The sequence below is a fragment of the Acomys minous genome (assembly GCF_964271855.1).
Source record: "Acomys minous genome assembly, chromosome: 12".
In the NCBI taxonomy this organism is placed as follows: Eukaryota; Metazoa; Chordata; class Mammalia; order Rodentia; family Muridae; genus Acomys; species Acomys minous.
The window spans coordinates 35,487,145-35,511,765 of NC_140493.1; the positions used below are offsets into that span (position 1 = coordinate 35,487,145).

At 40.5% G+C, this 24,621-nt stretch overlaps 2 protein-coding genes across 6 annotated transcripts in view; one reads left to right on the plus strand and one right to left on the minus strand.

Moving 5' to 3' along the window:
- Window positions 1–24,621, minus strand: part of SAMD12 (sterile alpha motif domain containing 12) — a 494,897-nt gene that overhangs the window by 437,975 nt on the left and 32,301 nt on the right. For all 5 annotated transcript variants that reach the window (XM_084747913.1, XM_084747911.1, XM_084747909.1 and 2 more), the window contains exon 2: window positions 14,700–14,878. In XM_084747913.1, coding sequence (XP_084604039.1) covers window positions 14,700–14,878 — 179 coding nt within the window. The remainder of the gene's footprint in view (window positions 1–14,699; window positions 14,879–24,621) is intronic.
- LOC311578163 (ubiquitin-conjugating enzyme E2 variant 2-like) lies at window positions 15,540–16,756 on the plus strand. Its single transcript, XM_084747914.1, has one exon. The coding sequence runs from the start codon at window positions 15,588–15,590 to the stop codon at window positions 16,023–16,025; it is 438 nt and encodes a 145-aa protein (XP_084604040.1). The 5' UTR covers window positions 15,540–15,587; the 3' UTR covers window positions 16,026–16,756.

Genomic DNA, 24,621 nt, shown 5'->3' on the forward strand with positions numbered 1-24,621 from the left:
TCTCTACAGTAAATGGATAAGCCTTAAGGTAAACATCAGCTTCAGTTGCTGCAAATTGTCTACACAACACCCACATCCTTCTTCCCTTTCCTCCAGAGGAGCATTTTCCCCACTGAATTAAATGAATGAAGCAGTGATTGGCAGGTAGCATGACCAGAGGCGTGGTCAAACGTAGGCTGAAAAGAGACATCTGGGAGGAGCTAATGCTATGCAAATGCTTTTACTCTGTGTTATTTCCTTTGCAACAGAAGCGGAGCGGAGAAGGTCAACCCATCATGGTCCATGACACATAACAAAACAGCAGTGAAAGGAGCGGTAACAACAGACCTGCACGAAGTGGAAGGACTAATGCTTCAAAGATAAAAACCATCAGAAGATCCTACGGCACCTACAAAGTTTATAATAGGCGTGCACACACACACACACACACACACACACACACACACACACACACACACACACTCCAATTGCATCTGGTCCTGAGGGTCATCAAGGTGCCTATCTGACAGTAACGTACCATGTATCTACAATCAGTATAAAATTCTTTCTCAATACCTCTTGGATTGGTATGGTTAGGCTTACTTTCACTGCAGTAATAAGCATGACCTAAGCTTAACATAGCTTATCCTGCAGTAACATAACATGACAAAGTGACATCTAATCTTCATTTTGAAGGCGAAGACTGCTTACATCTGGATTCAAATTAAATGGTGTACTTGGCACCTTCTTGCTCAGGAATCATAGAATTAAGAAGGTTAAAATGAAATTCTGATTTCCCCCTATGCCAAGATTCACTCTCCAACCACTTTTCCACATATCACTAATTAATATCTCATGCATTATAGCTAACCACAGCCTTCCAGTTCTATCTCCAAAATATACTCGGCTTTTGCTCATTTCTTTTCATTTCTATTGATCTATTCTGAGACACCGTCACCTTTGACCTGTAAATCTACTGTAGGCCAGGCCCTGTCTCCCTGTCTGGGTGATTCCCAGCCTCTAATCCACTCTGAGGAAGAGCTAGAATCTTCTTTCTGTAAACCCTCCCTCTGTGTGAAGCCCGTCACTGAGTCTCCAGTACACTGTTTAAAACTAAGACCTGGATCAGAAAAATGGCTCAGCAGGGGAGAGAGAGAGAGAGGGGAAAAAAAGCACCTGCTATGCAAGCCTGACAGCCGCATTTCATCCTTGGAACCTATGGTGGATTTGACTCAGGTGTGTGTGTGTGTGTGTGTGTGTGTGTGTGTGTGTGTGTGTGTGTGTGTTTGTGTGTGTGTGCGCATGCACAAGCACACACACTTGATTTAAAGACAAACTCCAATACAAATTCATGATCTCTCCATAATGCCTTTCTTTCTGTTCCTAAACATGATTCATGTCTGTGGAATGCTTCTTCTTCCTACTTTCAATATCTATATTCCATCTCAGGAAAAGAAATCTTTTCTTTCCCCCCTCCTTGCCTCTCTCCCACATCTTACTCCATCTTAATTTTCTATATCAGTTTCTAGACTTCCGCTTCCTTTAAGCATATATTAGACTTTCTGTAAGACTACGTACTTGACATTTGGTCTACTAGAAGATGCACTCCATGGAGGTGTTGTCTCTTCTGCATTGTACACAATAACATCCCCAGAGACAGGACCTCACATGCACTGCTGAGTAAAGAATGCAAGCACTTCTAGAGCTCTGAGAGCCATCCTCACTAATTCAAAGAGGGTCAGCTACCCCATCTGTATTGTGTCTGTATCTTGTACAGCAAGAGTCAGAAACTAAAGAATGCATAGAAACCCAGCAAGAATCAAAACGAATGAGGCAGACCAGACATGAGCGGAACCTACCAGGGGCAGCTACAGTACAACCCCAGCTGCTATGGACCTAGGATGCCTGTTTCCAGACACTAAAGTTTTTTCCACAGAAGTAAGAACTCTTGACATTTTAAATGAAACATTTATGGGATTTCCATTGGTGAAGAACTGTTTAAACTCTAAGTGTATGTGGGAAAACAAAACCAACCGAGGCAGCCAATTTGGATTCTTTGCCAATGCATGTGGAGTATGAGTGTGTGCATGCACATTATATATGCAATTTTCAATTCACCTTGTCAAACTGTTTCCTGAGGATAATGGCTGTAACATTAAGCATAACAATAATAAACTCCTATTGCTGATTCTGCCAGGTGTCTATCTAAGCATTTGATCTGAAAGCATAAGAGATTCTAGACACCTCAGTAAGGAAGACAGCATTATTACCACTGTATGAATTCACACAGACACCAGAAGGCCAAGAACTTGGCCCCAGGTGACACAGCTGGGTACAAACAGTGGTTGCACCCAAGGCTTCTGGAGTCTCTGCTCCTTCCTAGTTATTGAAAATAAATTACTAAAACCACATCTCCCCTACAAACATTTTCTGCTGGATATTTAAACATTGGTGTTTTCCTGTTTGTTCCAGTTCTGACCTGTCACTGTCTACCCCTAGGAATTTCCTACCACCTAGACAACATTGTTGTCTGGTAAAATAGGAGAAAAAGCTGAATCACAGTCCTGCCCCTCAAACAAATTAGCTATATAATACCCAAGTCAGTGAACTGGACCTGTATATTTATGAGCTAAAGAGATGAATTATGTGAGGATAAAGAGGACTAAGCACAGCTTCGGTTGTGATATTTGTTCAGATATCTGCTGCTAGGATTTGGCTGCAGCTTTTAGGTTTTGGCAGGCTAAGTACCCAAATGCCATTTTAGCTATCTTCTTGGAACTTGTGGACAGCTAATGAGCATTTGCTAATATAGATTATTTATATAGCCAATTACTCTACCACTATCAATAACTCGAGTAAGGATGTTTGCTGGCTTTATTATTGCATTATAGAATCTTTCCTTCTGATACAAACATTCTAGATAGAATTTAGCAAGTGCAATCTCCAGGTTTGTTTTATATTGGAGAATTCTACCAGCCAGACGAAAATTGAATGTATAATGGTCATGGGAAGAATTCACTCAAACAAATAGCTGGGCCTTCTCCAGTATTTCTTAGGGCTCTGACGCTGAGTTTATGGTCTAGCAGACGGTGGCATAAGATAATAAGCACAATAAATAACAAAGTATATACTCTTAGGAAGTAATAAGAGTATGGGGTGATAATATGACAGAGAGCCTTGGGAAAGAGTTTGCCTTCCTTTACGTAAAACTGCCTCGTGAGCTCACTCTCAGAAGAACAGCTCAGGGGACACCCGTGCAGCCAGGATGAAGGCTCTGAGGTGGGCAGGTGCCTGGACTAGAGCAGGAGCAGCCAGGCCAGGGAAAAGGGCAGTCGCAGATGGCTGGGGTGACTTGCTAGAGGACACAGTGCATAGGGCCTGAGAGGATGCTGGGAGGTCGTAGACTCTCAGTCTGAGGGACACAGAAAGTGCCCGGAGGATACGTATAAAGGAAAGATGAGATGTGAGCCCGAACAGCACACTGATAAGATCATCCTGGTGGGGGAACTGAGAATCAGGTTTTCCTGCAGATCTGTAAAAAGCGTTGCTTAAGAAGAAAAATAAAGTGACAGTAACAAAATGAAACCACCCAGGGGCAGTTTTTAGAACATAACATCAAGAATAGGCCCAAGCTTCGCTTTACGGGAATGTTTCAATCAAATTGCAACCTGGCCATCAAATGACATGGCAAATCCAGGCTCCAAGTCTTACTGCTGGCCATTCATGGGGGAAAAGCTTAATGATCTAGGGGTGATGGTATGGCGGTTGCAAGTAGTGCCACAGTGGCCTGAAGGAAGTGTATTCTACTCCTCCTCTGACCCCAAGCTGAAAGAGCTTATTTTCTGTGTCATGAATATATGACATAAAAACCTAGTAGGTGACATTTCAAACAAACTATTATCGTTGTTCCATAATTCCAAATTTAAAAACAGTTTGGTATAGTTTTAACTAAGTTGTAATAAATAAGCATTAATATTTCAGATTTTTTATTGCATGTCAGACATTCGTTTTATGATCATATTCAATTTCAGTCAAACACTGATTTAATACTTAGACAGTTAGCATTTGGCTAAAACACTTAGTTGGCATATGTCAAGGACTGAATGCTTGTGTGTTGAAAATTCATGCCTTGAAGCCCTATGCCTGGATTTGATAGTTTTAGCAGAGGTCATCTGGAAGGTAATTAAGCTTGATAAGGCTATGATAGAAGATGGGAGTTGCTTTAAGAAGGGAGGCCTCAGCCCACTCTTTCTTTGCCATGTGTAGACACAGACAGAAGTCTGTCAAGGGGACACTCTCAGGGACACATTAACTGGTGTACTGAACTCAGCCTTCCTCAGCTTGAGAATTATGTGAGAAAAAAAAAATTGGCCACTCTTAAAGCCACCTGGGATACAGCACTTTGTAACAGCAGCTCCAGCTGGCTGAGACAGTGTGTGTGTGTGTGTGTGTGTGTGTGTGTGTGTGTGTGTGTGTGTGTGTGTGTGTGTATGTACCTGTTAAAATAACACTTGCAGACTATGCACGTTGTCCTGGAAATAGTCTTGCCGGTCTTTCTCCATGCCTGCTGGCCTAACTTTCCAGTTTGAGTCAGAATCCCCATCGTTTAAAGAAGACTGTGCTCTCTGTTTCTTTAAGTGCTGACTAGTTTGAGGAGATGAAGTGTGAAACCAGGGGACTCACAGATCCTTATGCTGAAGCAGGGAGCCTTCTGCCATCTGAAATATTGGCTGGCGCTTGGAGTTGTCGATAGATAGCAGGATCTGATCTGAAAAGTTATCCACAATCTTCAGTCAAGTGTTTAGCTAGACTGAGGGACAACCAGGATGGTTTTGAAAATGAAGAGTACGAGAGTCATCATGCAAATATCACGTGTGTGCCGTGTGAGCAATGCCCCGCTGACATCCACTAGCGTACACATACATTCCCCCAACACAGTCAGCCATGAGAGGACCCATGGTTTATCCTTAGATTACTAAAGACAATAAAATAACTGTGAGGCAAAATAAACGATAAACACGGGAGGTTTCTGTGTCACCAAAACTGGCTTAATCTTTCAATTATCAACAATCTAATCCTAACCACATGCTGGACACATTAGCAGACATTCATGTTAGTGCGAGGAGTCTGAATTCCTGTGGGAGAACAGAAAATAAACAAGATGACTTCAGGCCAAACTTCCATGGAGGTCACCAAAATGAGTGACACCAGAGGGAGTGACTGGAGGACCAATGTGGGCGTGGAGGAGGGTTTCACCACGGGCTTTTTAAAGAGATCTAGACCAAGAGCAAAGTGCACAGTGATCAACAGGAAGAACATCACAGCAGAAGAGATGGTAAGTACCGATATTCTCCAGAGAGAGTTACCTTAACATCTTCACGAAAACTAGAGGGCATTCTGTCGAGAGCCCAGACTGCCAGAGGAGCACCTAATAGGGAACAGCCAGGGCTCCATAGGAGGCAAGTAGGGCCAAAGCTTTTAAATGTATTACCAACCATGATATAAGCTTGGATTTTTATTTGGAACATTCTGGAAAAACATTAAGGGCAATAAGGAAGTGAGTGGAATCTTCCCATTTATGACAGCTGCATGGGGACTGGATCCTAAGAGAGCAAGAGGGAAATGGAATCCAGAAAAGATGCTATTGATGTGTTCCATGGGGAAGAGACAGTGAGGAAGAACCATGTGGGTGATATGAAGGATGACTAGAAGTGGACTTCAGAAGAGGTCCTGGGGGCAATAAATGCGATTTGCAGATGATTGAGTCGCCTCTATATGACACAACTGCCTATGCCACTTGTACTTTGAACATGATATCCAATTTTAGACTAAGTTTTATTATAATAATGTTTTGTCCCCATGTATAGTTTTTTCATCACTTTGATAAAATACCTGACATATTTAAGAGAAGGAAGATTTATTTCAGTTCACAGTTTCAGAGGTTTCCCTCTGCCATGGCAGGATGAGTGAGTGGTGTAGGAGGCTGTTTACCTCATGGCAGAAAGGAACTAATAAGACACCCAGGAAGGGGCTAGGGACAAGACAATTCAAAAGCCTTTCTACAGTGACCTGCTGCATCTAGGAAGATACCATGATCTGGAGTTTCTAGAACCTCTCCCAAAATATTAGGTGATGATGATAAGCTCTTACTATACATCCATTGGAGAGGGCACTAAATGCGGACAGGAAAATTCTAAAATATCTATGTACTATAATGGTGTCAGTCTTCTTTTAATATATATTTTATTAACTTATTCATATTACATCTCAATAGTTATCCCATCCTTTGTATCCTCCCATTCCTCCCTCCCTCCTGCTTTCCCCCTACTCCCCTCCCCTATGACTGTGACTGAGGGGGATTTCCTCCCCCTGCATATGCTCATAGGGTATCAAGTCTCTTCTTGGTAGCCTGCTTTCCTTCCTCTGAGTGCCACCAGGCCTCCCCATCAAGGGGACGTGGCCAAATATAGGGCACCAGAGTTCATGTGAAAGTCATATCCCACTCTCCACTCAACTGTGGAGAATGTTCTGCCCATTGGCTAGATTTGAGTAGGGGTTCGAAGTTTACTGCCCATATTGTCCTTGGCTGGTGCCATAGTTTGAGCAGGACCCCTGGGCCCAGATCTGCCCATCATAATGTTCTTCTTTTAGGTTTCTAGGACCCTCTGGATCCTTCTATTTCCTCGTTATCCCATGCTTCTCTCACCTAGAGTCCCAAGAGGATGTCCTCCCCTCTGTCCCATTTTCCTGGTAAGTGAAGACGTTCATGGGACATGCCCCTTGGACTAGTGTAATGGTATTAGTCTTAACAATTATAAACCTCTTGTGCTTTATGTTCAAACAAAATATATGCTATGAACCATTGTAGTCTGATAAATTAAGGCAAAGCCAACAGACTGCTTCTTTCATTTCTCCACATCCTCGTCTACACACACACACACACACACACACACACACTTCTGGACACCACTAGGCATGCAGCATATAAGCCGGGCATCTCTAATAAGTTATTCTGTCCACATGCTGTGGCCCCATTAAGACACACAGGCATGTCTAAAGTAAGATACCCTTATTATCTCCATGAAACAGATACCTCCTCAAAGTTATATAGCATATTAATGCCTACCACATCGAGTCACTACAAGAAAGTTTGCAAATCTGTTCTAAAAAAGAAAAAAATCACCTGAGTTCAAATAGACATAGCTCAATGGCAACTACCCTGTGGGAGATCACAGAAAGTAAAACAAGAAGCAATGAGAAGGCCATACTAAGAATGTGCATGTTATGAATAAGATACATTATAATATGGAGAGAGGATGAATGGAATTGATAATAAATTACTGTATCTCCTTAGGAATGATATGTGTTTGCCAGCTGCCAGGCACTGGTGTCAGCCCTCTTGCTACAGGTGTGGTCTGCTTTCTTTCTCTGCTTGAATGCCGACCTTATATGGCCCCATCCACCCTATTAGTTCTGCCTCATCAGCTTCTTAATCCTTCATTTGGAAGGGCTGGCCCAGGCCATTGATAACTTGAGGCTTTCCATATGCACCCCCTTGTCAGGAACTGGGAGCCTTTTCATTCTAACTGAAGCAGGAACCCAATGCTGTCATGAAAGTCCCCGGCATTTGTCTGCGAAGATTAAACTTTCACATAGGGACAGGCAAATCAGAAACACATAAATCAATTTCTTTATGCCTTTGTAGTACTTCCAAGTATTGGTGTTGCATGGATCTCCAGTATGTTAGGCTAGAAAAAAGAATGACACTTTTGCAGAGTACCAGCAACCGTCTCCAGCACTCATATGCTATCTTCTTAGGTCTAACTGAACTGTATCAGTTTCATAGATGGAACACAACTGGACCCTCTGGACCACCAACTATCGGATGCTCCGTCTCTTAAATGCTCACACTCTTCCTTCATTTTGAAATATCAAGTGTCACTCCAGGTAGTCTTAGTCCACCAGAAAAAGGACCACTAGCCAATAACTGTATGAATGTGCTGTATATTGCTTTGTTAGCATGCATTTAGAAGAGCTGTGCTTTAAGATATGCCATGCTTCTGCCAAGCCCCAAGGTCCGCAGAAGCTCCACTTAATCTCTGATTCTCAGTTCCCTTGCCAGTGGATAGGATGGGCATACTCTTGAGGGGTTCTTCCTTGTTGACTGTATAATGGACTAGTGGTTCAAATGTACCATGTTAGGGTGGCAATTTCAGACATTAACACATTAGTAATAACCAGAACCCTGAATGAAAGCTTACTGTGGCTTCTTCTGAGACCTGTCCAAGACCCGAGGATAGTGGTAATGCTGGAGCCTGGGCCTCACATAGCATGAAGTCACTTTTGCTTTTCACTCTTTCTCTGACCCTCAGACAATTCATTAAACATGTACTCATTATGTGTCCCATGCATTAGATCCTTTCCTATCATTGGTGACATTATACTGGGTTGGCAGCTTTATGTGGAGGCACTCTAGTTCCTTGAGCCAAGATGTACAGGTAGCCAAGAATGACATCAGTCCATTCCCAAACTGCCACAGACCTTCTCAGAGACCGCCGAACAATGGAATAGGATCAAGGTTAAGTACAGCCCACTCTTTATCTTCTTAATCTGAGTCAAAGTCCTTTCAGCTTTCTGTTTTGATCCCAGATTAATGACTTCTGCTCATTGTTACACATGGCTCCCAGTTGCCCCACGGTTCATTCTCATCTCTCCGCCTGTGGCTTATCCACAGCACCAGGCTTTCTTCTTCTCTTGCCTCCAGCACCAAGTTCCACGCCAACTCCTTTAACTCCGTGCCAAAGAAATACAAACTGAATCTAATATTAGCCTAATGAGAAAAGGCTATCTCCTGCCAAAGATTCGCATAATGGTATCCCAAAGCCAAGTGAGGCAATTATTCACTGTTTCAGATGCTGGCATTGTTTCTTCCCTTATATAATACAACAATCAAGATCGCTGTTTCTCTCAGAGGAGTAAAGCATACATGCAGCATTTTAACCTCTTCTTGTGCCTAAGTTGGCAAGATTCTAAGTGCAACAGACTGTATTTTTCTTCCCAAATAAATAGATCATTTGTTCATTTAATGTTTAGGAAATCAAAAGCCCTGAGTTTAGAGCTATTAGAGTGAAATCTCATGTCCTTCTTCCCACAGTTCTTAAATAGAAACTACATTTTGGTGAACTATTTAAACGAACAGGTTTCTGACTTGTAAAACAGAGATGCAAGCTTTCTAAACATAAGTATTAGGCAGAATTGTAAATGAAAGAGACAGGCAAAAGACTTGCCCCTAGATTAGCATTATGGAAAGGAATAAATTCTTAACTTCAAAAAACTTATATTAAAGAAGTAAAGGATATACCAAGTGGTATTCCCATTAAATATCTAGAAAATTAACTCTGTCTAGTTTCTCAAAGGTTGTTTATGTCATTTATGATGACACTGACCAGAATCCCAGGATGGGTAATAGCCAGGATCCTGCCTACCCCTGGACTGATGCTATTTCATCATCATTTTTTGACATTTAAAAAATGTTTTTCATTTTTGAGACAGAATTTTTCTGTGTAGCCTCATCTGTCTTGGAACTCACTCTGTAGACCAGGCTGGCCTTGAACTCAGATCTACTTATCTTTGCCTCCTGATGACGCCAAAGTTTCAGCCATCAGAGCATTGAGAAAGGCCACTTTCAAAAGAGTCTTCTGCTTATATTGATATTTTTTTGTGTCTGACTGAAACATGCATCTGCCTCGGCCTAAGGACAAGTTTCAGAGAGAATGACAATCTTTGTGAGTCTTTCAACTCACACCTATACCCAGGGAACCCCATGGGTCTCCCCATATTGGAGCAGCCTTTCACAAAAGAACTTTCTGATATGATGACCATGATCTGATGCCCACTCAAGACAAGACAGGGCCTCTAGACACAGGTGCTGATCACAAGCCTGGACCATAGATGTTTGATCAAAGAAATGAGGTTTGTTTTGTTTTGTTTTTCACTTCATTCTATTCTTTAAATTTTCCATAGCCATAGGTTCCTAGTGGCTACTTTACTGGACAATCCTGTTGAAAATAAATGTATGTCCTTCACTCAGGTTGCATATTCCTGGCACCAACCAATTTATCCAGCCTTGCCTGCCACACACAAACCCTGACTCTGAGACTTAATGTTGAACACACCTGAGTATCTCTATGGCCATACCTGGACCATGATGCTTCGGCCTCAACACTAAGGACACCACCCATCCTCACTGCAGTGTGCTTGAATTTGCCTATACTTCACAGCACAGGTTAAGTTCTATGTGGGATCAATGAAGTACCCTCCCTACCAGTCTTTTACCAAGTGCTTTGGGGGAAAAAGGCCAACTGACCTCAGTTCTGATCCAGTCTGTGGGATCTGCCACACACAGGGTTGTTCCCTTGGAAACTGTCACCTACTCTGCAGAAACTATGACTTACCCCTAGGCTATATGACTAGAATCACACAGAAGACTGATAGGAAAGATGCTGTGCCTTCACTGTGTCAGAGAGCTATAGTCTTCAAAACTCTTAGTTAGAGGAACAGTGACTTTGAAAATCTTCTGGACCTCCCTGTGAAATGAAAATGTGGGGCCTGTTCTATCTCTTGACTTGTATTCTCCATTAGAAAGTCAAAGCATTGTTTTGTGATCTTGAATTTGGAAATATAGTTGTTAGGGTGGTGTATGTACTGTTGGCCCCGATGCCTAGGGTCTTGAGAAAATCTCAAGGACTTCCATTGATAAGAATCTTTCAAAAAGACACATTTCAATTGTGTTCAGTTCTGTGGCCTAAAATGAAGACTTCTCAATCATAAGTTTTCAGACCTATTGGGTTACTCTATTATTCTCTCTTTGTTTTATAAGAGCTAGAGGCAATATACTGCTGCTGTCTACTTGTTTAGGTGAAACAATTATAACCAGTTGTTTTTACATCGCTTTCTAAGATAGAGAACCCATAAGAATGAATTGTTCCAGAATCAGGTAAACCCTAAGCATAAACACCTACATCTTTACAGATATGTTTTTTCCCTTTAGTTGAAACAATTCTTTTTCTCACGCAATATACTGTAACTACAGCTTCTCTTCCCAGTTCTGTCCATCTACCCTCTCATGTTGGATCCACTTCCTTCTTGTCTCTCATTAGAAAACAAGCAAGACTCTAAGGGACAAAAACAACATACGATAAATTAAATCAAAGACTATTATATATCAGAGTAGGGCAAGACAAACCAAGGAGTCAGTGATACACTCATTTGCTTCCTCGGGAACCTCATAAAGTCACTAGCTGGAAGCCTTACAATATATGAAGAGGACCAAATGCAGTCTCGTCTCTGTGAGTTCATATGAGCCTTGCCCATGTTGATTTGGAGGGCCTTGTTTCCTTGGTGCCCTCCATGTCCTCTACTCTTATATTCTTCTGCCTCCTTTTCTGTGGGGTCCCCTAAGCTCTGAAGTGAAGGATCTATAGCTGTAATTTTTTAAATGATGAAAAATGCAAATATAATGTAATTAAGGTCATGTCAGAATCCTCACATAGGCATTATTTAGCATTGGTTAAGATTATTTAATGATAGAGCCGGAGAGATGGCTCAGTGGTTGAAAGTCCTTCTTGCAGAGGAATTCAGTTCAGTTTTCAGTGCCGATGTAGAGTGGGTCACAATTGCCTGTACCTCCAGATCCAGGCAATATGGCAACTTTTTCTGCCTTCCAGTGGCACTTTTACTACACACACACACACACACACACACACACACACACACACACACACACACACACACACACACACAGAGAGAGAGAGAGAGAGAGAGAGAGAGAGAGAGAGAGAGACTAAAAAATAAATCTTAAAAAAGTAATGAGTGTTTAAAGTTTATATAAAGCCAAGTTTGAAGTTAAAGATGATAAATTCTAGTCAGTGAAAGGCACAAAGTTCTCAACACCCACTTGGTATCTGGGTCAAGTGATGACCATTTGATGTCAAAGCCTCAAAGTGGCAGAGGTCGAAGGTGCAGCAGGGAGCTACCACAGGCTTTCCTGGGTAAAGCCTAGACAATACACATGGAAGGACTTGATTTGCCAAACAGGTCCACAGCCAACAATGAGAATGGCAAATTTTAACATGACCAGGTAGGTGTTACCTGGTCAGAAGGTTGGATCTCCAGGTAGAGGCAATTGCTAAATTCGGATTTTATTAGAAGCTGTCCAAGCCATAGGAAGGCAAAGACCGAGAAACTCCCCCTTTTCAACAACAAAAAGGTTATCAACCAAGAATTAGAAGCTTCACTCCTTTGACAAACAAACATACTAGCAGGATTAGAAGCCACACAAAAACATTTAGCAGCATAAAAGGAAGAACATGGACAAACAGGAAAAACCATGATAAAACTAGAAATAAGAAAGGTTCTAGAAGAACATTTTAAATACATATAATGAGAATAGTGCTTATCTTTAAACAATTCAAATAAAACGAGGGCAGAAAAGAGTTCCATATCACCTCAACTTCAATATGAACTATTGCTCAAGGTGGAGGCTAAACACCCCCCCACATTGTGATGCCCCTATTCAAAAGGCATTTTTACATATGTGACAGCCTTACACACCATGCAATAACACTCCACCACCCCCCCAATTTAAAATATTATCACTTGTCTCTTTTCACATTGATACGTATAGCACCTCTGCACCCTGACAAGAAAGTGCTCTCTTCCACTGCATGGACACAGATTGCTTCTTTGTCCAGTGTGCAGCCAATGGAAATAAGTTATTTTCAATGTTTTTATATAATAAGCAGTGTTGGAGTGACCACTATCCTGAATCCACTTTTGTATATCTTATGATTTCCTTAGGACAAGTTCCTAGAAAGAAAATCATTGGCCTGCAAATCATACCCCCTTAAAGTATTAGGAACGACTATCAAACGATCCCAGAGAAAAGCTGTGCCCATCTGCACTGCCGAATGTCTTTCCCATGCACATATTTTGGGCCAGAGATTCAGTGGGCAAGTTGAGAGTAGGTCAAGTTAGTAGAGAATCAAAGACCTTACATAAGAGAAAACAAGATGGCCCACAGTTGTGCCGGCCCTCTACAAACAACAGAAGGGGAAATGTGAGCATGCCTGTGTGTGTGTAAAACAAGTCATCACTGCCTGTGGGGCAGACATCACGGTGTGATGCCGCTGGACCTGAAGGCATCACTTTACAGCACTGGCACCGAATCTTCCCGTCTTTACCTGCCAGCCTTCTATGAAAAGATGGGCAAGTTCTGCTCATGCACGATTGAAATTTCTGCTGTTTATCCTTAAGCAAGTCAATGTGAAAACCCTAGAATCTCCTTGTTTCGCGGTTTCATTGTAGATGATTTGGACAAACTCCAATGAACACAGTTTCTAACTGTGGTCTATCACTTTGAAAAGGCAGACGGACACTTTACAGAATTGTAGGATTTTTCCACAGAAACACAACATCGCATATTCAACATGAATTCAGAAGCAATCAAGCCACATAAGATCTGAATTGGTTTTCTGCAAATATTTTTGAAGAACAGAGTTGTAGTCTGGAAATATTTAATTACATGTGAATTAAAATAAAACAAATATCAAGAATTAGTTTTCTCTTTTTCCCAGTTGGATTCTTAATATTTCAGGCATCCTTTAACTCAGGCAAGCTCTATTTATCTTCAGTGTAAAATAGGACCCTAAGGATTTTTTTCCTATATCTTCAGGAAGCCTGTATAGCACCAAAGATTGATTAAGTTTATATGTCATGGTAAAACTCACTTATCACCAGCTCTGCTCACGAGCCAAATTCAGAACATCCACCAATTCCCTTTAAGGAGCTATTTCTCTGTGTGAAACTATTCTGTGAAAGGTGCTTGCAATATCTTCCTCACCAATCATTCAGCCATTTTTACATCAACACACCCAGAGTTACGCATGAGTAATGTCATCCATTTCTAATTATCTAGCCAGAGAAGGAGGAATAATGGTTGTTATTCACAGCTACAGGCAAAGCAAAAACAAAAATCACATTTTAATCTAGAAACTTGATTTGGGAGAGAAGTACAACAGCCAGGTGACCTTCCTACTCCCAACTTTCCTTGTGTTCTTATATTTGCTTTTCAAGGGTTGCACACACTGACACACATCAATAGAAATTCTCTTGTAGGGAGTCCATAAAGACAGGGTACAAATGTCTATGAGGATTAATTTTCTCAGTTTCTAATGAGAAACTTAAAATGAACGTCTTCAACCCTTGGCATGGATACTTTTACTGAGTTTACATATGAATCTATACAGTGATTTTTTCTTTTATTGAAAATAGATTATTTTCTCACACAATATATCATGATTAGAGTTTCCCCTCCCTCTACTCCTCCCCTTCCATCTAGATCTACCCCCTTTCTGTCTCTCATTAGAAAAGAACAGGCTTGTAAGAGATAATAATAAAATATAACAAAACAAAGTATTATAAGGTAAAACAAAAAACCCCATCATATCAAAGTTTGACAAGACAGACCAGCAGAAGGAAAATAGCCCAAGAATCTCACTCACACACTCAGGAGTCCCATAAAAACACTAATCTGGTGTCATTTATCACCAAAGATACACCAACGAATAGCAGGAACATTAATAGCTCTTTTCTGTGGCTGAACCAAGGCTTAGCAGGTTTACAGCCTCAGCCTCTTAGTGCTTAATTGTCAAATGGCTCACCTTTGCTGTCTCGGCTTCTCCCTGCAGTCTCCTGGGGGTTCCGTTTTGGTCAGACACCTTCTGGAAATTTTTGTTTTTAATGGATTGAGATTCTACACCTTCACCTTCAATTTGCAGTTTAATTCCTTCAGCATGGGCAGGGTGATCAATACCCCGTGGATTCAAACCACAGTGGAGAGCTAGGAAAGACGAATAAACAGAGCTCAGGAAACAAGTCATACAAAGAAAGTATCTGTGACAGAAAATATTTCATCAGGCCTAAGTGGGAAAAAAACAAGGTGTCTGTGTGTTGAGAGGTGGCATAATGGCTTAGGGATATAACACAGATGAGGAAAGAACAGGACATTGAAGGAAACCTTGACCTTGGAAGCATAAACCCAAAACCCCTCCATTCCAAAGCCTTTTACTTTGAGCACATTACTTATGCCCACATTACAAATGGAGCACCAGATCAGGCAGCTTCATTGCTGCCTCCCACTTAGCTAGTTCAACCCAACAGTCTGGTTTATTACTCTGCCTTCATCTAGAACCTGTTCACTCTCTGCAGCCTACTGCATCGCTCTAGTCAGAAAATATTCACCCACTCAACCCACTCTCTTACATTGATTCAACCAATATGTATTGTGCATGGATATACACTGTCCCTGCAGTAGACTCTTTGAACATGGATTTAAATAGCACAGGCAGAACATTCTAAGAACTGTGCAGACAAATGAACTAATGATTTTTAAGAGTTATCACTGCTATAAGAAAGATAAGGAAAGACTAAGGTGGAGGAGTTATGGGACTTCTGCCTAATAGCTTCTAATTTTTCATCTGAGTCTCTATAGCATCTAAAATGAGTGTCTCGGTCCTGCGTGCGGCAGCCGCGTCTGGGAGCAGGAGAAGATGGCGGTCTCCACAGGAGTTAAAGTTCCTCGTAATTTTCTCTTGTTGGAAGAACTTGAAGAAGGACAGAAAGGAGTAGGTGATGGTACGGTTAGCTGGGGCCTTGAAGACGATGAAGACATGATACTTACAAGGTGGACAGGCATGATTATTGGGCTACCAAGGACAAACTATGAAAACAGAATATATAGCCTAAAAGTAGAATGTGGATCTAAATACCCAGAAGCTCCTCCATCAGTTAGATTTGTAACAAAAATTAATATGAATGGAATCAATGATTCCAGTGGAATGGTGGATGCACGGAGCATACCAGTATTAGCAAAATGGCAAAATTCCTATAGCATTAAAGCTGTGCTTCAAGAGCTAAGATGTCTAATGATGTCCAAAGAAAATATGAAGCTTCCACAGCTGCCAGAAGGACAGACGTACAACAACTAATAGTGGATCTCAAACTTGTCTTAAATCAACAACCTTCTCTTTATGTTAATGTCTTGATTAAATATCACCATGCAGAATACCCACACATTAAGTAAAAGAATTCCAGCTGGCAAACATGACCCAGACAGATCTAAGAATATATTTAATATATGTACACCTATTATGTTTTCAGGTAACAAGAGAAATGCAGCACATTTTTTTCTTTCTCTACTTTTAAAGCACTGTCATTTAAACATGAACCTGAAGTATTCAAATTTAAATTCAGGTTTTCAAGACAGAAGCATGGCAAAGGAGTGTCAGTCAGCCATGGAAACCTTTGTCTCAAGAAGGAAGAACAGGAATGGCATGCTTATCCATCCTACTTAGAGCTGCAGTTGGAATTGTTTAAAGTAGCGGGTATAATGGATAGTCACAAATTTGTGTTAACTCTTGAAGTGTGGGTGCTGACTACTATTAGTATCAAAAATAGGTTCAGGATTGTTTTGATACCTGTATTTATAATAAAAAGATTGTTTGGGGGTATTGCTGAATTTCTGTTAAAAGCTGTTCCTGTTTGCTACATGTAATAGACATGATAATTTGTTTACAGTCTTTGTTTAATAAAACATGCCTAGAAGTTTTAAGTGAAGTCAACAAAAAGGAAATAGGTGTATGGATATGTGATTTTGAGATTAAAGTTAGTCTTAAAATATAAATAAAATATGGAATGTGTCCTCAGGAAAAAAATAAAATGAGTGTCTCTACCAATAAAATCTGGAACACATATTTTGGGATATTTATTCATTTCGAAAATGTTTACAAACTCCTCCTCTGTATGCAACCGTATCTAAGAAACAGCAATGAATTTTATGAGAATCATATATATTCCCCCTAGACAATCCTCACAAATCACCAGTTGCACATGTATCTGTATATTTGCATGTGTGCACAAGGCATATGTGTGCTTGTGTTTTAGGGCGTGCCATAACAAAGTATTTTGCATATTTTTGCTCCAAAACCACAAATTTGAATTCCCATCCTCATAAGCAACTCTTTGACCCCAGATGGTTCAAAGTCAAATTCTAACCACCCCCACCTTTTATCTCTATTAGGACACGAATTCACTGACAAGCTTCCATATTCCACCATCTTTTGCTTTCCCCCTTTTTACTCTTCCTGGTTGGCTGGTCACCTCTGCAACTCTACACTTCCGGCTGTGGTTCCCCCTCCTCTTACTGACTGTTGACTATTTCACAGGGAGGACTATTTTGAGAGAACACTTCTCAACAGAAGTGACATAAGGCATGCTCTTCCCACGCTTCACTTTCTTATCGACAGGTACTCTTGATTCTCATTGCATTTGAACAGGAAACACTCTGTCATAACATGTGCAAAACTTCAGTTTTCCCTACCACAAAAATCTGCGCATTGACTTTCCAAAAGCTGAGGAGTCATGCTTGGCTCCACTGCCCCCAGGATTCCCATATTCCCTCCTATTATTGGCAAAACCATTACCTGGCACTAAAGTAACTGGTCAAATGTATCTCCCATCCCATCTCCACTGTCAAAACCACAGACCAAGACAGGCGTCACACACTCATACTTTCAACCTAGTTCATCTGTTTTATCTTTTCCTTTAAGACACATGCACATAACTGTGTGCATATCATGTCATGAGACTCCTTTGCATGAAACTTTCTAGTGGCCACATTTTATACTGAGATAATTCAGAAATCTTCATCTTGTCCAACAAGTCCCACCATTATCTGTCCTCTTGATCTTGTCAGCTTCTCTGTCCACACCAAATGTCCCTTGACCACCATGCTCCCTTCACCGGCTTCCTTTCATTTTCTTCACCAAGTTCTTTCCCAACTCGATGACTCTGTGCCTGTTTCTCTCTGTAAAATGTTCTCCATTATTCACCTAACTCACACTTGGCTTTTCAGTTTTGCCTTTAATATGACTATTTTATATGCATCTTTCTCTAACCATCTTCTTCACCCCTGCACCTGTGACCTTCCTCTAGAATACAAGGCACCTCGAGGAATAAATATCAATCATCTAAGCCATCTGGTTGAAAGGAAGACCACAGGCATGCAATTTCCTGCCATTGTATACAGACATTAGTGGATCTCTCTTCCCCTCATCTCTAGCTTTCCTAAAAGCAACGAGCAGTCATATCACAAAGTTCAGCACTCAGCAAGTATCAGCTCATGTGCCTTCCCTCAGGCTTTGTTCTGAACCTCAAATGATATTCATGAAAAACTTGGCCAGACATAATGATATTCATTTTTCAGTTAAGGGAAATGAGGCTCAAAAGGGTTATGGTCACAAAAGGTCACACAGGTGTCTGCCGAAGGTCGCAAAGATCAAGGATCATTTGGAATGCACATGAATTTAAGATAGAGATGAGCACATCCAAGCTAGATTAAATAGAAAGGAAGCTTGTAAGCTTTTATAATGGAAAGTTCTAAGTACAAGTCCCAAGCTAGGTGCGTTTATAACTCAACAGTCCTTTAAAGGACCTTGATCCCCATCCCCATCTCTCCATGTTGCTATTGGTAGCATCCCTTTGTCCTATACATATAGGCCCTTGAGCTACATGCTTCAGGTGTTTACCTTGAAGAAGAGAGAGAATGTAGGTAGGCATAGTTCTTTTCACAAGTCATCCTCTGCACTTTAATCCTTTCTTACTGACTGAACATGAATAACATGTTCATTATTGAACTAAACCCTTGAGGTGCCCACGGTGAACTTGTGCCAAGTGAAGAATCCAGCTAAGGTCGTTGTCCCAGCCATCCACTGCTGCTACTCAGCAGACTCAGGGTAGAAGAAATATTGGACAAGAAACTACAGTGCTCGAGTTACAGGGATGGAAAGAGAAGCACTGAGAGCATGAAACTAATTACTGTTAAATCAGTCAGCTTCTCATCTCCAAAGACTAGCCTACTTAAAATGAATATTCAATTAAATATAGTAAAGTTGTGATTATTCTAAAAAGGTGTGCTTCGGTAGGGAGATAGTAGACTCACAAGGGATGGAATGAGACATTAATGAGGGAAAAAATGCCCAGCTTTGATCCTTCTCTTCCAGCATGATCCCCTGTTGCTTTCCGCATTTAAATTCAGGCGTGGGAATACCACTGAACCACCGCTGGGAGCATCCAACACCTCGGCCTCTCTTACCCTGTGGCCTCCCACCAAATCAGACTCCTCCACTCCCTTCATCGATTCCCGTGGGTCTCTCCCTTACAAAGAAGTTTTATTCTACCTGTGTGTGAACCTGAAATTTCGACCAGAAATCCACCTGGCATCTGGTTGAGAGGAAGGTGCGTATGAAAGAAGATGTTGTCTTCAAAATGGAATCTTTTTCTTCTTTTTTTTTTATTAATTTATTCTTGTTACATCTCAATGGTTATTCCATCCCTTGTATCCTCCCATTCTTCCCTCCCACCCATCTTCCCCTTATTCCCTTCCCCTATGGCTGTTTCTGAGGGGGACTTCCTCCCCCTGTATATGCTAATAGGGTATCAAGTCTTATGCTAGATAGATACGCATGCGTGGTAAGGAGGGTTTCCCATGCTAATGGTTCTTAACAGTGAAGTTCTAACACACATTTTGATTTTAGTTCTTCATTTTGAAATTTTCAATGATAATAAGTGAAATAAAAGTCATAACTGGGAAACCTTCAGGTAAAGACTTCAAACTTCCTATGATATGGATTCAATAAGTAGAAACCTGTTTAGCTGAGGACTATTTGAGAAAAATCAAAGAAACACGAAGGGAGCCAAGGCTGGCCCATGAGCATCCCGTCAAACTGAGTAAATAACTTTATTGAAAACAAGCAAGGGTAGTGATGAAGACAGGAATGAGAAAGCAAAAGGGGCACCATGTACATGATGAACAGAGATGAAGGTCACACCTTAGAAGAGACCACTGGAACATCACTTGATTTGTAAATATCAGGGACATGAAATGTCAGGGACAACAAAGCAAAACTCGTCAGAAATATTTTTAAACAAACAACTCCAAGAGCAAAAACCTAAGTCAATGCTAGGTTTATAGTCAAAGAGGAAATTGCTATGGAAGATTTAAATATTTGTGTGATGAATAAGGCTACGTGTATTGGAAGTCAAGAAACTATACTGCACCTCTTTGTTTATAGACTAGCTCATACTTTGAACACCAAACATTTGACTAGTGGAGAAAAATTCTTTTACTTATTTAAGGCATGATTGTGTAAATAGAGGAGATTTCTGATTTATTTTACAGTTGAATGCTTCTTTTCTTAAGTGTGTATTCTATGCTGTGCTTGAAAGCTGGGAGTGGAGACCATTTGATATACACTATACTAAGTGATGGTGTGTATCTCTCCTCCTAGGATTTGCAGCTGTGGGATGTGGAGGCAGACACATCAATGTGGCAGGCAGATCTATACTTCTTGGGCATTGAGCTCCAGAGAACAGCTGTATGAGGCAGTGAAATGAAAGGATGATAGCTGAGGCTCAGGCTGACACGTATGGTAGTAGGTGAGCTTCCTAAACAAGGGGACAAAGCTGCTGAAGATAGAGTAGCGTGAGCAGAGAGCGGGAAATTAGTGAATTCTGGGTTGATACTGGAGAATGACAAAAAGAGTGATATTGGTAAATAAAGAAGTAAAACGCTCTAAATGTTCATAGATAGAAGAAGGACTGGAAAAAAGTGTGGCAAATACAAAGCAATTATAAGTTAGCCTTAAACACAAACTCTTGATAGATTAAATAACAAGGGTGAACACTGAGGAAATTATGCTAAACGAAATAAGACTGTCACAAAAGGACAAACGCACCTCTGTGTTGTGACTCACATCTGACATGTTGGCACTTGGAAGACTGAGGCAGAGAATTCTCATGAGTTTGAGGCCTCAGCTACATAGTCAGCCTGAACAACAAACTGTAATCTCATCTCAGGAAACAAAGAAGGAGTAAAAAGACAAAATCATATGAGGACTTAGAACAAAACTTGCCTGAATGCACTATTTTGATGTGACTTACGTGATAGTATTAAACAAGGAAGTGCTAGGCTCATTTTGTCTCCTCATGATGATATGTAATGAATGATAATAACATATAGATATGGATATAGGTGATATAGTAGATAGTATAGTTATAGATAGATGATGGACAGATATAGGTATATATATACATAGATCTAAGAAGTACACAGTATGTACCACATCACTACATTGACTTAGAGTCTACTTTGCTAAAAAAAAAAAAAAAAAAAAAGCCATGCAACTTCCCAATCCTCCAAACTCCTGACATCTCCATGAAGTAAAAACTGGAGCTTTGTTTATAGATTTTATTATGACAAATCTTCCTCTTAAACAGAGACATCGAAGAAACATTCCACATAAAACCTCAGGGTGAAATGGCTTAGTAATAGCTCCACTACAGCTGCCTGAGATGCTGTGTGCTTCCCCACCTTTGCTGGACTGGTCTCTAAACTGTATTCTCTTCTCTTACATTATTCGCATGGATAACCCCTTCACACAGTATTAATGTTGTCTTCTTTCCACTAGGAAGCTTTAACTGAGCTTGTTCTCAGTGTATTTACCAAAACATTGCTGACGATTCACATTTTTTCTTATTAAAAGATCAGAATGTGTCTCTGTGTATATGTGCTAAGCATTGCAAATATTTATAACATGCTTGCATAGACTACCAATAGTTCCCAGGAGAAACTGGCTACATTGCATTGAACTTTACACACCCAGTGCTTGGCTGAATAACTAATCTAACAATAGCTTCCCAGTCATTGTTTAAGGAAAAGGTTAGATGTAATGGAATGATTTTGATTCAATCCTACTCACTGGGCTTGGCTTCTGAATAACTTGTGTATTTTTTTCAGAACAGCAATTAAAGGTTGCTTCCAAACTACCTGTTCAATTCACAAAAATGACTAAACTACAGAGCTATTTTGATATGTTTGCTTATCATCAGCAGAATGGAGATGTTATTGTTCATTTTTTGTTCCAAAAAAGTCCAAATAGTTGTACACAGCTGAACCCAGTAAATGTTGTTTAAGTGAATGAATGATCTTGGATATACAGATATTACAATCCCCATGCTTAGCTTCTAGAGTTGAGGTGGCCTGATTAAAATTGCATGTGCATGTCTCTAGCTGGAGAGGAAGACCCTGAAGAAACAGGCCTTCTGTCACACCCCTCTCATAGGAGACACACAAAACAAATACTCTCCAAAGGCTAGTTTAAGTAATAACTGTGGATCAGTCATTCTGGACTGAAACTCAGGAGAGAATTTCTAGCAGAAACAGTCCTATTATCACACAGTTTATTTTTCTCTTTGGACTACAGACACATTTCCAGTCCTTCTCCCTTTTGTCCAACCCAATGATATAGCTTCAAAGTCTTCTTCAATGTCCCAGCCACCCTTGAAGCTGTGGGCGGATGCTAGCACAGAGCATACAAGCAGGAGTTTAAGGAAAGGGGAAAACACTGGAACTGATAAAGTAGAGCATATTGTGATAACACTTTCCCCTCTTCTCTTTCTCTTGAGTGCAAGGGAAGTCTAGTATGGCTACAGACATTTGTGACCATGGGGCTACAAACGTGAGAGACGGTCAAGAGACAAATAGTCATGTTGGTTTGAACATCTCTGAAGGACTCAAACTTGCTCTTAATGGCTAACCACTGGTCTTCATAGCACATGAGAAAAACAATCACCTGCTTATTATGTCACTGTGAGTCAAATCTTCCGCAGTTTTTATAAGACTTGTAAAATGTATTACCCAGTTTTAACCAACAACAGATACTTAGCTCTTATTAAAGGAGAGAATAAAAAGGTAAAACTGGCCTTAAGAAAATATTCTGGTCCAGGTTTTACTCTTATTATGAATAAGAAGCTAGACAAGTACAGTAGTAGTGAAAAAGAAATATATGAAGAATATAGTTAACAACAACAACAACAAAAACAAGTTATCAGAGATATAGACTCAGGATCCACTGTGGAAAAAGTGAGAACAAAACCAGTACTTCTTTGTGATGTTGTTTCACCAACAATAGTTCATAGATAATTCATGGGATTTTTTTTTCACAAATCTGCAGGTATATGCTCATAGATACCTAAATACTGAGGGTTAAACATGAAAATATATCAAGGCTACCATATATCATGACTCTGTCAAAGGAGCAAAGATGCCTTTGTTTGATTAATGGAGATCATAGTATCCCTTTGGGCAAAGGAATCTACCCAGTAGGCATCTACCACAACAGGGACAAGCAAATCAAGGTGCTCCATTCAGGTCTAGCCTAGCCTGCTTCTGTGTGGCCAGTGACCACAGAATAATTCAGATTTTAAAATGATTGTAGGAGCTACAGTGATGGCTCAGCTACTAAGAGCAATTGCTGCTCTTGCAGAGGACCCTAGTTTAATTCCCAACATTCCACACACTGGTTCACATCTTACTGTTGACTCCAGTCCCAGAGGACCAAACACTTTTCTGATGTACTATACATGTATACACACAGGTTAAAAAAACTATCCATACATAAAATACTAAATCAAAAATTTTGGGAAAGATGAAATGGAGATTTTTTTAACACATGAGAGTGGTACAAAATTCAAATTTGAATCCCCATAAATAAACTTTTTCTGAGCCATAGCCATGCTCATTTATTTATATGTCATTCATCTGCTTCTGTGTTACAATTGCAGAAATGAGTAGCTGTAACAGAGACCCGGTGTCTTAAAGACTGAAATATTCACTACCCTTCCCTTATCAAAAATGTTGACTCTTCTTTACGGTAGAGTATACCTGTAACCTGAACAATGCTGGATATAAAAACTCAATTCCTATAACCACAGTTACAGCACAGCAGTCTTTGCAGGCTACATTCTAATTAATTGCATACTTCCCCACCTCCAGGTAATTCAAAGTGTTTCTAATTTTAATCACTTGGGTCAGGATATGAGGAACCAGAATATGATTTTTCAATACTACCCCTCCCCCCCCGAATGAGCTAAATCTGGCTTACCACACACATGCTGAAGCTTCAAATCTGTAAGCACTCTTTTTTTTTTTTTTTCTGTACTAGAACAGTGTGCTAAGAAACAAGATGACCAGAAGTAAGGCAGCAGCACAATACAATGGATGTATTCATCCTCTGGGCATTTAAATAACCAGTAATAGGTGGGGCTTTTATTCCATGAAAGCGAAGACCAATAAAAAAGAAGATATTCCCTCAATGAAAACAAAAGAGAAGGAATAGCATAAAGACTCACAAAATATACCAATTGTCCTCACCTATGCCGGCCAATTTTATTTCAACTTGACAGAAGCAAGAGTGTTGGAGAGAAGGAAGCCTCAATTCAAAGATTAGGCTGTAGTCATGCCTAAAGATCATTTTTAAATGAGGGATTGGGGAGGCGGGGTGGCCCACTGTAGGTGGTTCTGTCTCAGGAATGGTATGGTAGTCCTACATTCTATAAGAAATCAGCCTGAGCAATCCATGATGAGCAAGCCAGTAAGCAGCACCCCTCCTTTGCATCAACTCCTGCCTTCAGTTTCCTGCCATGTTTGAGTTTCTATCCTGACTTGCTTCACTGATGGACTACGAT